This window comes from Phoca vitulina, unplaced genomic scaffold, assembly GCF_004348235.1.
Source record: "Phoca vitulina isolate PV1807 unplaced genomic scaffold, GSC_HSeal_1.0 scaffold6, whole genome shotgun sequence".
Lineage (NCBI taxonomy): Eukaryota > Metazoa > Chordata > Mammalia > Carnivora > Phocidae > Phoca > Phoca vitulina.
This window is the reverse complement of record NW_022589709.1, coordinates 55,358,923-55,376,297: the sequence shown is the minus strand read 5'-3', so window position 1 is coordinate 55,376,297 and position 17,375 is coordinate 55,358,923. Positions and strand designations below refer to the sequence as shown.

The window sequence follows — 17,375 nt, the reverse complement described above, 5'->3', positions numbered from 1 at the left end:
CATTCTGATTCCCTATCCTCTGAATGTGGCTTGCCTATTTACAGTTTTTTGACCTGGTATTCTGCACAATAATGAGCTTTGGTGTAAGCCTGCCCTCCTTTCCTGCCCCTACATTCATGCTGTTGGACACTTAATGGACCTTTTTAATAGGGAAACTCATTTATTTCCCTTCTGGAAAATGTTCTTGTATTATTGTTTTGATAATTTTGCCTGGGAAATGTTCTTGAATTATTGTTTTTGATAATTTTGTCCCTTCCATTTTCACTGTTCTCATATCTGCAATTTCTATTAATCTTTTTTACCACTTCTGTTGGCTCTCTAAGTTTTCCATTTCTTTTCTTCCCTCCTCTTTCTTTTCTTCATTTTTGTTGTTTTGTTCCTGTTTTGGGGAGGGGGAGATTGTCTCAATTTTGACTTCTGGAGAAAAATTTAAGCATCTCTTTCTTTTTAGAAGTGACTTTGTTAGTCACAAAATTGGTAGAAGGCCAAGACAGTCTTGATGCTTCTAACAAATTTATAGAATCAAATCACAGAATGTGAGTCATCAGGTAAAACTATCATCCTTTGACTTGGTTCATAATTTTGAGTCAACACTGTTTTCTTCAGTTAATGTTTTTAACGCATAGTTTGCATTTAATAAAATAAATAGATCTTACATACTCAGTTTGAGTACTGACAATACATACGCCTCTGTAACCACCCCACAAAACATTTCCATCACCCTAAGAAGTTCCCTTAAGCCCCTTCCCCTCTCATCCACAAAGGGTAGGTTAGCCTGTTCTTAAACTTTGTGGACCACAATCACATACCATGCATTTTTTTTTTTTTTTTTTTTGTATTTAGTTATTTTTGCTCAATATGTTTTTGGGATTCATCCCTGTTAGTAGTTGTTTGCTTTTGTTGCTGAGTTGTATTCCATTTTATGAGTATACCACATTATATGAATACACCCTAATTTTGTCCATTTTCCTACAGGATTATTTGCAAATTTTGGCTGTTTTCAATAAAGCTATGTAAATACTCCTGTACAAATCTATTTGTAGACATGTTTGTATTGTAAATACACAGCAATATCACCTCATTCGTTAGATACACTTTTAAGTACTCTTTTTTTTTTAAGATTTTAAGTAATCTCTACACCCAACATGGGGCTCAAACTCACAACCCCAAGATCAAGAGTTGCATTGCTCTATCATCTGAGCCACCAAGGCTCCCTAGTACTTGGTGTTCTTTGATACCATTATAAATGGATTTTAAAATGTTCTTTTCTAATTGTTTATTGCTGAAATATTCAAAAACAACTGATTTTTGTATTACAATTAAGATTTTAACAATGGCATTTTCTATAACATCCATTCATATTCTAGTCTTAAGGTTTTTGGTTTTTTTTTTAAGACTTTATTTGAGAGATGTGGGGCTTGATCCCAGTACCCCGAGATCATGACCAACTGAGCCACCCAGGTGCCCAGTCTTAAGGTTTCAAACCAAGCCTCGGAGATATTAAAGCAAGCCTTTCAATATTATAGAATGCTATCTTACCACAACAGACAGAAACTCAATTATAATGATAAGATACACAGGGTAAGTATAAACTACTAAAATTTTAAATAAGTATAACATTAAGTATGAACTTAAACTGTTTAAAGATTTTATTTATTTGAGAGAGACAGCGTCCGAGAGAGAGAAAGAGCACACAAGCAGGGGGAGGGGCAGAGCGAGAGGGAGAAGCCAACACCCCACTGAGCAGGGAGCCCAACACAGGGCTCGATCCTAGGATCCTAGGATCCTAGGACCCCGACGAGATCATGCCCCGAGCAGAAGGCGGATGCCCAACTGACTGAGCCACCCAAGCACCCCAAGTATGAACTTAAATTTAAGTGCCAACCAGGAAACAATTGCTAACCTCTCATTTATCTTAATAAATTTAGCGGCTAGCAGAGTTACCTAGTCTCCTTATAACATCTGTTTTCCCATCCTAATAATTTCTCATTAAATGGCTACAAAGTTTATAATCTCTGGCTTTGATTACATTTTATAGCCAAGGTTTAAATTGGAAACGAGGCTAAAATTTTATTTCCACATTTCCTTCCCTTCTACAGATTTTTAAAATTCTTGGTCTCATATTTTTATTTCCAAAATCTTAATTTTTTTTCATAATCCTGTTCTTGTCTCATGAATGCAATGTTTTTTCATTTCTCTAAGGAAGTTAGTTTCTTCTGTTCCTTGTACTGCTGGTTTCTTCTGAGGTTTTCTTGGTTGCGGTGGGGGTCTTTTTTTCATTTTGAAAACTTTCCTCAAATGCCTGTTGATCCTTGGCTATCCATGCATCTGTTAGAGAAATTTTCTAAAAAGTTGATTGGGAACTTTTACAAGCTTACTGAAGTGTAGATAGGATATGTCAATTTGTAGGTTACACTGTAGGTGCATTATTTTCCAAGGAGCTTTTCCACTGGGAAACCTCAAATGTCACTCTACCCTTTCTGTGAAGTGGTAAGGTGTCTCTAGATTCCTTCCTATATAAACCTGGTAGCCAGCATTTTAGAACTTGGAGGAAAAAGGGAGTTGGGGAATGGAATTTCTTGAATTGGCCTCCAGACTTTCAGTTAATCTTGTTGGTTTCAATCTGGCACTTCACTCTTGCCTAGTGCCCCGATATTTGGAACATCTGTGATTCAGTTTCTTCAGATACTATATATCTCCTATCTCCTGGGCAAAGTGGGAGTGGAAACCTAGGATTCTAACTACTGCTTATACAGATTTTCAAGTAGTTTCACTGTCTCTTGGTCTCTCCCACCTCTCCCCACACCTACCCACACTTTCCTCTGTTCTCAGTACCACCAATTCCTGAGCCTTGCAGGGATTTCTGGGAGGCAAATCGACTTGTTACTTGTTTTTATCTTCCACTGCAAGCACTTAGATTTCAGCTTCCTTTTTTCCTGCTAAATTATTCCTATATTTGCCTACTGTCTTCATATGTCTCCTACTTTATTTTGGTTTTTAGAGAGGCAGAGTGCACATGCAAGGGGAGGGGTGCAGGGAGAGAAGGAGGGAGAATCCCAAGCAGGCTCCACACCCAGTGCAGAGCCTGACGTGGGGCTCGATCTTACCACCCTGAGGTCGTGACCCGAGCCGAAATCTAGAGTCAGTTGGTGGCTTAACTGACTGAGCCATCCAGGTGCCCCATATCTCCTACTTTAATTGAAGGTGGGATATGAATTCTTTTTTGGTGTTCCTTTGTTGCCTTGGGATCATTTATGAGAGAAAGAAGTAAAAACATCTTTATTTCCATCATGAAAGTTGAAATATTGTATTCCCTAAAGTAAAAAGTAAACTGAACACTATGAACAAATGGACATCAACAAACTGGATAACTAGATGAAATGGACAAATTCCTACCAACACAAAACCTACCAAGACTACATCACAAAGAAACAGTAAACTTGAATAGATCTATAGTGAGAAGACTGAATCAGTAATTAAAAAAAAAAAAATCAAACCCAAACTAAAACAAAACAAAAACCTCCAGACAAAGAAAAGCACTGGACTTCATGGCTTCACTGGTAAATTCTACCAAACATTTAAAGAACTAACATCAATCTTTCACAAAAAATTGATAACACTTCCTGACCCGTTCTGAGGCCATCATAATCCTGATACCAAAGCCAGACAAAGATACAAGAACCTTATGGATCAATATCCCTAATGCATGTTGATGCAAAAATCCTCAAGAAAATACTGGTGAAATGAATTCAGCAGCATATTAAATGCTGAATGATAACTGAAATATACCACATTAACAGAATAAAGAAGAAAAAAGGTACACATGATCGTCTCAATTGATGCAGAAAAAGCATTTGACAAAAGTCAACACTCTTTCATGATAAAAAAAAACCAACTAGGAATAGAAGAAAACTACCTTAACATCATAAAGGTCACATATGAAAAATGCACAGCAAACATCATACTCAGTGGTGAAAGACTGAAAGCCTTTCCTTTGAAGATCAGGAACAAGGAAAGAATGTTCACTTTTGTCACTGCTAGTCAACATAGTACTGGAAGTCCTAGCCAGAGAAATTAGGCAAGACTGAGAAATAAAAGGCATTCAAACTGGAAGGAAAGAAGTAAAATTATTATTTTGCAGATAATGAATATGTAGAAAACCCTACAGATCCCCCCCCCACACACGAAAAAATTGTTAGAATAAATGAATTCAACAAAGTAACAGGATACAAAGTCAACACACAAAAATCAGTTGCACTTTTATACACTAATAATGAACAAGTTGAAAAGGAAGTTACAAAGACAATTCCATTTATAATAGTATTAAAAAGAATAAAATAGGAATTAAGGAGGTGTAAGGCTTGCACAATGAAGGGCGCCTGGGTGGCTCAGTTGGTTGGGCGACTGCCTTCCGCTCAGGTCATGATCCTGGAGTCTCAGGACCGAGTCCCACATTGGGCTCCCTGCTCCGCGGGGAGTCTGCTTCTCCCTCTGACCCTCCCCCCTCTCATGCTCTGTCTCTCTCATTCTCTCTCTCTCTCAAATAAATAAATAAAATCTTAAAAAAAAAAAAAGACTTGCACAATGAAAACTACAAAACATTGCTAAAAGAAATTAAGGAAGACACAAATACATGGGAACACATCCATGTCCATGGATCGTAAAACTTAATACTGTTAAAATGTCAATACTATGCAAAGGTGAGCAACAGATTCAATATAATTCCTACCAAAACCCCAATGACATTTTTTTTTTTTTTTGCAGAAACAGAAAAACCCATACTAAAAATAATACGGAATCTCAAGAAACTGGCCCTAAATAGCCAAAAACAAAAACAAAACGAAACGAGAAAACATGAAAAAGAAGACAAAGCTGGAAGACTCACGAAGTTGTAAGACCCAGCGCCAGAAAAGCAATGGACACAGGGAGACACTGAAGAAATATTTGTTGAATGAATAAATATGTATCTCCTCTAAAGAGTTTTGTTTCTTAGGGCAGCTTAATGCCTGTTCAGTTTCCAGCTCTCATATAAGGATACGATTTTTCATGTCCCTTTCTATTAACAGGGGAAGAAGAAAACAGCACGTAGAAAATGAACTGAGACGGATCCCAGAGAAACCGAACCTTACCGGGCCAGCTCAGCCCCGAGAGAGGAGGGGTGGTAACCAAGGTAGCTCCGCCTCTGGATCGCGGAGCTCCCGAGCTCGCGAGGTGACAGGACCTCGCGGGGCTGCGCCTCTGCCCTGATTGGCTGAGTTCAGGGGGCGTGGTGCGCAGCGACGACCTGTTACGGCCGGCGTGCGCGGACACGTGTCTCGGCTGGCCTGAGAATCTGGGAGGTTTCGGGAGGTTTGGGGCTGCAAGGAGAGCGGAGCGGTAGTCTGAATCCGGGAATCCGGAGGGGAAAGAACCGACTCTGAGCGTGCCCGGGCCCCTCTCTGGCGCTGGTCCTTCGCTCCCTGCCGGCTGTCATGTGGGCTGCCCTGAGGTTAGCCCTGCGGCCCAGCGCCCGCGCCTTTGTCCCCGGGCTGCGCGCTTATCACGGGGACTTGGTGGCCACGCTGGGCACCCAGCCAGACTCGGGCTCTGCCATCTACCAGGTAGGCTGGGTGAGCGCCCCGGCGGCCCGGGGCCTGGAATCCCCTGACTGAGCCTGTGAGTCCTCTTCCACCTGTCCGCCAGTGCCGGCCCGACTAGGAAGCAGGTGGAGGGTGGGCACACTTTAACAGCTCTTTTGTTTTCTCTGGAACCCCCAGTCCTGATTCTGGGACGCAGTGTAGGTCGTGAAGTTTGCAAAAGAAGATAATTCCAAATAAAATACGTCTTAGTTCACTTTTAGCCCTGGCACTGTGCATTGTATCTTTGAAATCAGTGGTTCTCAAAACCTGAGTCAGCATTGTCAGCTGAGGAACTTGTTCAATGTACAGCTGCTTTAAGCCCCACGCTGGACCTTTGGGGGCTCTGGGGTGGGGTCTTGGTATTTGCATTGCTAATGAAATCCTCAGGACTTGGCGGTGGCCAGCTTTGGGAACCACTGGCCTACAACAGATAACCCTGGGTTGTGCTTAACAGACTTTAGTTGAATAGTTGTTAATAGAACGTACTTATCGCACACTATCTTGAATGGCCTTTTTTGGAATTGGGAGATATAGCAAGGTCAAAGAAACAGCTTGTGAAGTATCAGAGCCGGAAAATTTCACCCTGTTCCATGGTTTCTGAGCTTATACAGATAACGTTTAAATTGTACAGATAACTTTCAGAAAAGACATTTTGAATTGAAAAAAAATAAGCAGGCTGAGTCAGAAACAATAGCCAATAAGAGTCTTCCAAGAGTCTAGATTTTTCTGGGGTCAGGAAAGAATGTTTAATTCAGAAATATTAAGTGGTTTCTGTGGTCTAGGTAGTATTTTAGGTATTTGGTATAGGTGTGTAGGAATGGAATCATAATTTTGTGGGCAAGATGGACAAGAAAGCGTGTAACTGTAGTGCATTATGATAAGTGGTGTCTAAAGCTTGAAAAGGTAGTTACAGAAAGCTGCAGGTAGGAAGCGATGAGTGAGTTGGATCTTGATCGCTGGGTGAGAGCTGGCCAGGTTCAGGGCTGAGGAGGAAAGGCAAGACTCTACAAACTAAGGGAGTTATGAGAACATAGATAAGCAAGTTATGAAAGAGTATAGTGGGTATGAGGACTTCGAAGTCATGACTAGGGTATGGAATTCATGGAGTAGATGAGAGTAGTGGAGGCCCTTGCATGCAGAAGCCACATTCACGTTTCATTTTGCTGGCTGTCTGCTAAGAAACTTAGGTGGAGAAGCCGCAAGATCCTACGGTCCTGGTAGAATCATCAGCGCGGTGGCAGTACAGAGGCTAGATTTCCTCCCATTTGGAATATGGCTTCTTGGCTGGGTGTTCTGGTTGCTGTAGGCCTTTGACTATTTTCTGGAGCTTCTATAAGGTTATTTTAGCCAGTTTTGGGTCATTTTGGGGTGTCTCTGTGGAGAATGAAGGCCTGGAGCTTCCTGGTCTACCATCTTTTTCGGCTTTAGGTTCAGGCCTATGTTTTTGATGGTGGCTGTTAGCTAGGGGGTAGGGAGTGTGGGCCTGAGCATATAACTCCTTTCTCTGTGTCAGGTGTTTAATGTTCTGGTCTAGTCTGTGCACTAGTAATTAGGGAAGTAGTTGTGGTAGGATGCAAAAGGCACTGGTCTAGTCTTTCATGTGTCTTAAAAACTAACCACATATTTCCATGGAGGAAAAAAAAAGAAACCTGAAGGGAAATAGGCGAAAGTGTTAACAGGGGTCCTTATGAGTGGGCAGATACAGTGTAACATATTGGTGTAAGAGCAAGGGTCTGGAGCTAGCATGCCTTGGTTTAAATTCCAGCTCTACTACTTGTTAGCTGAGTGATTTGGGGCTAGTTACTTAACCTCTCTGTGCCTCAGAGGCAGGCTGTGCCTCAGTTACCTCAGCTGTACGGTAGCATTAATAATTGCATATGTCATAGAGTCATCAGGACAGTTAGTGACCACTTACAACATGGCCTGGGATATAATAAGCCCTCAAGAAATATTAGCACTCGCAACTTTTCCTTCTTTCCACATCGTCATCTCAGGATCTGTTTAGCCAGCTTTTGCTTCAGTAATGCTGAATAGCAGACAGTCCCAAGATCTCTGTGTCCAAAAGAACAAATATTTATTTTTTGCTCTGGGATCTATGGGTTCGTTGTGGCAGTTCTTGCCCGGGCAGTGCGTCCGATGCAGGTCTGCGCTATTTGTTTTTGATTCCAGCACCCAGGCAGAAGGGACAGTGGCTACTGAGAGATGCTCCTGTCCTAATGGAAGGCCGGGGCACAGGAGGAGAGTATGGAAACACTGTCCCTCTTAAAGCCTCTGCTTGCAGTTGATACACTTCACTTTTGCCTACATTCCACTGGTCAAAGCAAGTAAAATGGACAGATTCATGGAGTGTGGGTGGGGAACTATAATCTCACACTGAACCTTGCTGTTATTAACAGATTATTGATATTCAATAATAGTCCAGAGGGACAGAAGAATTTTGAACACATAGTACAATCTGCCTTATGCTCTAGAGGTGGCTGCTTAAGTTCCACCTATTATGTATGAGTTCAGGTAAAGGAGGAGGAAGGGTGAGTAGGCAAAAGGACACCCTCACCTTGCTTGTTCTCTTTTTAAGAAGCCTTTCTAGAAGTCATGCCTAACAACTTCTGCCTGTATTTCCTTGGTTAGAATTAAGTCCCAGGGCCACACCTGTCTACAAAAGGAGGCTAGGATGTTAGTTTTTCAGCGGGGGCATGTTGTCACCTTGAATAAAAGTGGGATTTCATCATCAAGAAAGATGGGAAGAATGGATATGGATAAGCAGCTCTCAGTGCCTGCCACAGATAATAAATAGTATGGAGAGATTGGATGTGTTCTTCATATGTTGGATGTTAAAAGATTTCACTTAGGTGTACCCTTATCTTCTGGGACCTCTACCTACAAGTAGTAAACTTTTTTTTTTTTTTAAGATTTTATTTATTCATTTGAGACAGAGAGGTACAGAGAGAGAGAGAGAGAGAGAGGCTGAGCAGGGGGAGAGGCAGAGGCAGAGGGAGAAGCAGGCTCCCCGCTGAGCCAGGAGCCCGATGTGAGGCTCGATCCCAGGACCCTGGGATTATGACCTGAGCCGAAGGCAGACGCTTAACCGTCTGAGCCACCCAGCCACCCCTACAAGTAGTAAACTTTGATGCAAACAACCCACAAGAGGGGAATAAAAGATAAAGCCATGCCTTGGATGGGAGGTGGCACATGGGAGCCCTGGCCACGGTTCGGTTTCTCTGCACAATTTTCTTAGTAGCTAGGAATATGTACTATTTGCTGTCACTTCTTTTTTTTAAAGATTTTATTTATTTATTTGAGAGAGAGAATGAGAGAGAGCACGAGAGGGACGAGGGTCAGAGGGAGAAGCAGACCCCCCGCTGAGCAGGGAGCCCGATGTGGGACTCGATCCCGGGACTCCAGGATCATGACCTGAGCCGAAGGCAGTCGCTTAACCAACTGAGCCACCCAGGCGCCCTGTTTGCTGTCCCTTCTTATGGCCATGTGCTTCAGAAAGCCTTGGCAATTAGAGACAGTTTCCTTTATTTCTTTTCTTTTTTTTTTTTTTTTTATTTTATTTTTGACAGAGAGAGAGAGGGAGACAGCGAAAGAGGGAACACAAGCTGGGGGAGTGGGAGAGGGTCCTTTATTTCTTAACTGGGAGGCTGGCTTAGCTAGGGTAAAGACCCCTCATATAACTAGCTTTAGTTCTGATTGACTTTGTTCTAAATTGGGCGATGTCAGAGGCTGTAGTGATTGTATCTTGGGTTTGAGTACACTTTAGTAGAGAGTTACTTGTTTTCTCTGTGCATGTGGGAACTATTTTTCATCACTTCTAAACTTTGATGCCTGTGTTTTGCAAAGTTGACAGGAGACTGGGAGGTAGAGTGCAGGTGGAGGGAGGTCAGCTAATTCTTGATGAGCTGGGTGGGGGAAGAAACTAAAGGCACAGCAGAATCCCATCAGCCTCTCAATCTTCAAGGGAATGAGAACTTGTTAAAGGACACTGGGAGGATACACTTAGCATTGTGGGAAAAAGTCTATGGGACAAACAGAACATATCAAGACAAAAAAAAGATGGGAGAACTTACATTTCAGAAAAGACTTAAGAAACATCAGCCAACTGTGGCTATACAGACCTTCCATAGAGTCCTATTTAAATAAGCAAACTTTAAAAAACATCTATCCGCCAGTTGAGGAAATGTCTTCACTAATCGGATATTTGCTGTTTTTTTTTTTTAAGATTTTATTTATTTATTTGACACACACACACACACACGAGGAATCATAGGAAGGCAGAGTGGCAGGCAGAGGGAGAGGGAAAAGCAGGCTCCCCGCTGAGCAGGGAACCCGATGTGGGGCTCGATCCCAGGACCCTGAGACCATGACCTGAGCTGAAGGCAGACACTTAACCGACTGAGCCACCCAGGTGCCCCTGGATATTTGCTGTTTTTAACAGATTATTGATATTCAGGAATGGTCCTCATCTTTTGGAGATTTGGAAATACTGGCTACAGAAGGAGTGCTATGTCTAGGATTTTCTTCAAAATAATTCAGGGTGGGGGTGCTGGGCAAGAAGGAAACAACTTTGGCCATATATGGATAATTAATTGTTGAAGGACATAGGCTACATTTCATTATGCTAGTCTTTTTGTTTTTGTATGTGTTTGAAAATTTCCATGGAAGAAAGTTAACTTTTTTTATTATTTATTTATTTGAGAGAGCGAGCTCACAAGCATGAGCGGGAGTTGGGGGGTAGGGGAGGGGCAGAGGCAGAGGGAGAAGCAGATGCCTCGCTGAGCAGGGAGCCTGATTCGGGACTTGATCCCAGGACCCTGAGATCATGACCTGAGCTGAAGGCAGATGCTTAACCGACTGAGCCACCCAGCGCCCCAGTTTTCTTCCATTAACAACAATGACAAACCCCATTTAAGGGGAGCTGAAAATGTTAATGAAACCCCTACCTTTTCACTTTGCCATGCTCTAACTTGTCCATTCGTATCCTAGTGCTGTTGAGCTAAGGGAGACTGAGCAGAAGATAGTATGTCATAATGAGTGGATGGACTTGCTTGAGAATTAGCCCCATATAATGTCACTGGAAAAAAACATTTTTTCTTGAATAAAAGTGGGATGAAGAAAAAAGAACATTTTTTCTTCATCTTATCAATTTTATTTATTTATTTATTTTTAAAGATTTTATTTATTTGTGAGAGAGAGGGAGAGAACTCAAGCAGGGGGAGCAGCAGGCAGAGGGAGAAGCTCACTCCCCGCTGAGCAAGGAGCCCGATGTGGGACTCCATCCCGGGACCTTGGGATCATGACCTGAGCTGAAGACAGAGACTTAACCGCTGAACCACCTAGGCTTCCCATCATTTTATCAATTTTAAACTAACAAAATAGGATTATTCCTAGGTAAATGTATTAACCTTTCACATACCTTGCTGCGATAATAGGTATTCAGGTTTTTTCTGCATTGGCACTGAATTCCTTTCATTCCTTCCTTCCTTCCTTCATTCATTTACTTATTTATGTTAGAGAGAGTGAATGCAGGGCGGGGTGGGGAGGGGCAGAGGGAGAGGGAGAGAGAGAATCTTTTTTAAAATTTATATTTTTTAAATTTAAAATCAGTTAATTAACATATAGTATATTATTAGTTTCAGAGGTGGAGTTTAGTGATTCATCAGTTGCATACAACACCCAGTGCTCATTACATCATGTGCCCTCCTTATTGCTTATCACCCAGTTACCCCATCTCCCCACTCCCTCCCCTCCAGCAACCCTCAGGTTGTTCCCTATAGTTAAGAGTCTCTTACGGTTTGTCTCCCTCTCTGATTTCACCTTATTTTATTTTTCCCTCCCTTCCCCTAGGTTCATCTGTTTTCTTTCTTAAATGGAGAGAGAGAATCTTAAGCAGGCTCCATGCCCAGCATGCCCAATGCGGGGCTTAATCTTACAATCCTGAGATCATGACCGGAGCAGAAGTTGAGTTGGATGCTTAACCGACTGAGCCACCCAGGCGCCTCATTAAATTCCTTTTATTGAACTTGGAGTCACATGTGGAACAACATACGTGGCCTCTCTTTTCCTACAGTGCATTTTTCAGATTATCTTTTAATGATTACTAAAAAGTGAAGAGATACAAGGGTTAACAGTTTGGATGAGGTTCCTTTCCAGAAATGCCATAAACTCAAAATGAGCAAGTCTTTTGTTAAAAACCACAGAATCAGTCAGTCTGTGAATTGGAGAAATTGCTGGGCTGTGAGTGGCAGAGATTGGAAGTGGAATTCCAAACAGTGGCGCATTTGGGAAGGCTGCCTGCCCTGATGAAGGCACTTCATCATCCATGGGGATTCTTAAGAGCAGGGTTTCTGAGGTGTGCCCTGCTGGCTCACTCAGTACAGCACGCGACTCTTGCTCTCCGGGGTCATGAGTTTGAGCCCCACGTTGGGCCTAGAGCTCACTTAAAAAAAAAGGGGGGGGAAGGTCTCTGAAACACTAAGCCACCTATGAGGTGGATTTTTAACCTTAGAATAAAGGTAGAAGTTGGTAAGATAGACTTGAAGCAGAAAACAAGCAAAAAATAATAACTTTGCCTGTGCAGTGAAATAATCTGCTTTCCTTTCTACTTAGCAACATAGTAATCCGATCTTTTCCTCACCCTGTGGGGTGAGCAGCAGGTAGAGGGAGCCCAGGGCCTGAGGCCAGAGTAGCACCCATCTCTGAGCCCCAGGGTGGCAGCTGCAGCCCAGGGTCAGGTGAGAAAGCCGCACAAAGAAGAAGGCCTTCGGCTCCAGATGGGAGTTGGCCACCAACTCCATCTCCCAGAGCTCTTCTCTGCCTCCCCGTTTTGTTTATCCAAGGAGGCCTTCTCCTTACAAACTCCCTCCCATCTGCTGGATCTCTCACAGATGACGAAGGAGTTCAGGACACAGCCCCTGCTTACTAGGACTCGTTCTCAGCCCAGGAGGCTCTCGGGACAGAGGTAGCTCCCTTTACGCTTGGGATGTTAGGTTTTGAAAGGCTGCTGAAAATCTCTTCATACCCTTCAAGTGGCATTATACACGTTGCTGCCATGCCACCCCTCGGTGACGGGCGGGACAGACGTGCTCTGGTGCAGAGCGCTGTTTCGGTCTGAGGCAGTTTATAGAGTTAGGAGTTTCTGAATTGCCTAAATGTGAGTAAACAGGATCTGTAACCTGGGCTTAAGAGAAGAGCAAAAGTCTTGGCTTTCACTGCCTCATGCTATTCATATCAACAAACACTATGGAAATCTGAAGAAGTTCTGGTGATTAAAGAACTCTGCCTATTACCAAATCCCCTTTTTTGGTAGGTTTCCAGTTTGCCTGGAGTGGAGCTCAGAAATGGAGACTGTGGGCCAGCGTTGCTCTACTTTTGGTTGGACATTTGAATCCTTGGGGAACTTTTAAAGTGATTAATGCCCAGGCCATACCGGCAACCAATGACATCAGAATCTCTGGGGGTTTATTTTTGTTTTTATTTTTCAAAGCTTCCCATTGATTCCAGTGTCCAGCCCAGGTTGGGAAACAACGTTCTAGGCAGATTCTGGAGTTCGTTGCTGGCAGGTTGTCTGCCCTTGGACAGACAGGACTTGGTGGGCCTCAAAGGGAGGTAGTCACAGGGCTAGTAGACCGTGATTGGGACCTCCCTACCCCAGGGCAAAGGTTCTTTCCTAGCAGTATGCTGCTTCTCTCTTTTTTGCCTTCTGTTTCTTGCAGAGCAAGAGAATGTAGCAGAAACCTTGGCCTTGGGAGCTCTTAGAGCTGTAGAAAATAAGAAATACTAGAGTTCTATAAAGTCTGTAAATTCATCTAATTTTGAACAGCTGGAAAGCTGTGTAGTACTGTGTCATGGAAAAGGAATTAAATCAGAGATGTTAAAGACATTGTGGGGAGCAAAATGTGTTAGTGGTTCAACTCGGAATTTTCAAAAATAACTTGCTACTTATTGGTCTAAAGTAATGAGATGATCAGACAAAATTTACAGAACAGCAAAAAGTTAGGCCCTCTACCCTTTATCCACCTCTCACAGTTTATATTCTCCTGTATATTACTCTAGAGAATTTCTAAAGACGCACAAACATAGAGTTTTGTTCCCTTTTAAAACAAAATAGGACCTTTTTTTCCCCTGGGTTCTGCTTTTAAGGGTAATTTGTCAGTAAGCAAGTATTTCTGCATTGGTTAGAAACTCCTTGGGGCAGGGATTGAAGGGACATGAAAAGTAAGATGGCTTTCTAACTCTCAAAGGGCTTATATTCCTTAAAATAGGGAAACAAATAGAAATCAATGAAGTTCAGTTGATGCTTATGGAAGAAAGATGCTAAAATGAGTAGGAGTGACCAGAAATGGGGTTAGAGAGGAGAGGGAACATGATCTATGCTTTAAAGAAGGGTAAGATTTGGATACGTGGACCAGAGAGGGACGGCGGGAAGAGGAGCTTGGGCAAAGATGGACAGGCAGGAATTCATCTTTTCCATCCGATGGAGTGACACAACACAGAGGCCGCATGGGTGGGGGGTGGCCCTGTGTGAAGCCACATGGGGTTGGCATGTGATGTTCTCATCAACTCTTACTTTGGCTAAAAAAATAATAATAATTGTTTTCTAATATTACTCTCCCTTTCTTTTTTTCTGTTTTAGGAAAACTATGAACAGATGAAAGCACTAGTAAATCAACTCCGTGAACGAGCGCAGGAAATAAGATTAGGTAAACATTCATTTATTCTTCATTTTATGCTGTTAATGAAGATGATCCTTGATAGTTATGGTTCTAGGAAAAACTAGTAGCAGCAAGCTTTGACTCTTTAAGACTGTGTTTGTTGGTGTGCTGACATTTTTTTTTTTCCTCTTACTTGGCCAGTTTTTCTGCTCCTATAGCACTGCCAGCTGTCTGGGCAACAGTTAAATTTCAGATTCATCAATTTTTAAAGCATTGCTTCTTATGGTTTTATTTTAGCCACAGCATCCACTGAAATTTCTGTTTTGCCTGAAGCATCTGAAACATTTTCTGTTCGTTATATTCATCCTATAAACTTATTTTGCATAATTATGCAATTTGTTATATAACTTGGAAGTAATTTCTATGTGGGTTTATAGCTAATTAAATGAGATTTCCTAAGAACTTTGCAGATTGTCATTTTTTTCTGTTAAGTTGTGGACATAATAGACATCCTTTTGCTTGGAAGAAATTGCATCGTGTGGGGAATGTAAAATATTAATGTATAAACAAATACCACGTTGAATTCTACTGTGCCATTATTGGTCAGTGTGACAATTTACTTTAGAAGGCTGGGTGACTTGAAACTGAAAGCCATTTCCAAAATAAGATTCTTTTTTTTTTTTTTTTAAGATTTTATTTATTTTTGTGGGAGAGAGAGAGAGCGCAAGCAGGGGGAGCGGCAGGCAGAGGGAGAAGCAGGCTTCCCGCCGAGCAGGGAGCCCGATGCAGGACTAGATCCCAGGACCCTAGGATCATGACCTGAGCCGAAGGCAGACGCTTACCCGACTGAGCCACCCAGGCGCCCCTCGATGCACGTAGTTCGAACAGTGCATGTAGCACAGTTGAAGTGACATTTGTGCTGTGCAGGCACGGGCAGACAGATGTGTTGTGATGTCCACAGGTGACAGCGATTAAAAGATCCTGTAAACTGTAAAATGCTTCCTGATTTCAGGGATGTTAAAATGTGAACAAAATGTGTAGATTAGAATCAGTGCCATATGGTATACGAGACTGAAGGAAACAGGCTTTTTTATCTCAGAGTTTGTGGGAACGGAGATAGCACAGAATTTTTAATAATAATCTTTGGAAAACTAATGTGCGGTGTCACATTGTTTCTGTGGCTGCCCACATATCCTAGGCTAGTTTATTTAATTTTTTTATTTTTGAAGATTTTTATTTATATATTTGTCAGAGAGCAAGAGAGAGAGAGCGCGCACAAGTGGGGGGGCGGCCAGCAGGCAGAGGGAGAGGGAGAAGCAGACTCCCCGCCAAGCAAGGAGCCCGATGTGGGACTCCATTCCAGGACCCTGAGATCATGACCTGAGCCAAAGGCAGACACTTAATCCACCGAGCCACCCAGGTGTCCTGTCACAGGCTAGTTTAAATGCCCGAGGAGCTTAATTCTGTGATCTGAGGATCTGCATCAAGGATAGCCCTCTTTCTGGGTTTTCCTAACAAAATCGGAATTCAGTAGCTGTTCCACATTGCAAATTCAAACTCTAGGCAGAATTAAGAAAGAGCGGTTTTCTCTTAAGTCCTAGCGAAAGAATATGCATATATCTTACCACCTCTGTGTCATTCCAGACCCTCTGGCCACCCCTCCCCTGCTAGCCTCTTCGCAGGCACTTATGTCCCCTGACTCTCTAAAGACCCTCAGCAAGGCCTGGCTTTCCTTTCAGTGCCTTAGGCTCATTTTTCTTTTAATATTTATTTTTAAACAATATTATTAAGGTATAATTGACATACAATAAACTGCATTATTTAAAATGTACAATTTGAGTTTAGACATATGGACATAACCTGTGAAATGATCACCACAATAAAGATAATGAATGTGCTTCCTCCAGAAGTTTCCTCTGTCCCTTGGTAACCTGTATCTCCCCTCCTTTCCTATACCCTCGCCTCCTACACCCAAACCCACCTCAGTAGAGGAGCCCAGTTCCTCTGAGTGGTTGGGAGAAAGAGAACAGTGATTTGACCTAATTACACTGTTTTGGAACTAAATCTTTGCCTCCCAGAATTATTTTCATTTTAAAAGAAGGTTAGATATGTGATAAAATTTTCTCGGTAAGCTTAAGGCAGCTATAATCTTAGAAATATGCCATCCGTCCCTTCAGAAAAAAAAAAAAAATCCCCTAGAGTAAAGAGGCCTGGTTTGAAAAATAATACTTGGAAGCTTGAAGTAGACAAGACCTTGTTTTCTCACCTAAAAAAAAAAAAAAACCCCAAAGAAATAGCTTTCTTAAATAGCTGAACACTTCATTAACTTGAGAGCAAATTAAGATGAAATTCGTAGGCAGCAGTGAAACTAAACATATTAAGGTACTGTGTGAGCCTTCTGTTTCTGATCTGATACCTTGGCTTTCTGAGAAGTGGCTTATCAATATTCCTGAGACACCGAGCCCGGCCGCTGTCAGTCTGGGGGAGGTTTGGTGTGCTGCGCACCTCAAGCAGCCTCATCTGGTGACCTCATGGACTCTTCAACAACTGTAATTTTCTTGGTCTAGAACAACATCAGGAAACATCGAAGACAATCTCTGAAGATGCTAACAAAACTGGACTTTTTAACTGATACATTAGGTGTGCAACTCTCTCCCCTTTGGTGACAGTGTAAAAAGTTAGGGGTCACTTACCTTTAGGTAGGTCTTGCTGTGCTCATCATGGAGGTCATTTCTAAAGTAGTGCTTTTTACCTGGAACAAATGAAGGTAGGAATTTTTCAAATTTCACATAGTATGTAGCAGAGTGCTGGGTATTTGTGGCAGGTATTTAATAAATGTGGTGGAGGTGAGGCAGTATTTATAGTGTATGAGTTGCAGAGAAGATACTAGGTTATTTAAGTAATTACCATCGAATTCAGAAAATGTATGATATGCTATGAAATCAGGGATCGATTTTTTTTTAATTCTAGTTTATTTACTTCAGAAAATAAAGCTTGTAAGTTAAGTGAATGATCTGAAAATTAGCTGTTTCTCAGAAGATACATTGAACTTTTAAAAGCACTATATTTTGGACTGTTTTATGTTTTTCTAGCCTTAAATTAA

General features: G+C 42.1%; 1 protein-coding gene across 2 annotated transcripts in view; it reads left to right on the top strand.

The window, feature by feature from the left end:
* The first annotated feature begins 5,296 nt into the window (after positions 1–5,296).
* Positions 5,297–17,375, top strand: part of MCCC2 (methylcrotonoyl-CoA carboxylase 2) — a 66,640-nt gene continuing 54,561 nt past the window's right edge. For both annotated transcript variants that reach the window (XM_032404248.1, XM_032404249.1), the window contains exons 1-2: positions 5,297–5,600; positions 14,254–14,320. In XM_032404248.1, the coding sequence (XP_032260139.1) occupies positions 5,472–5,600; positions 14,254–14,320 (196 nt within the window). In that variant the 5' untranslated portion in view covers positions 5,297–5,471. The remainder of the gene's footprint in view (positions 5,601–14,253; positions 14,321–17,375) is intronic.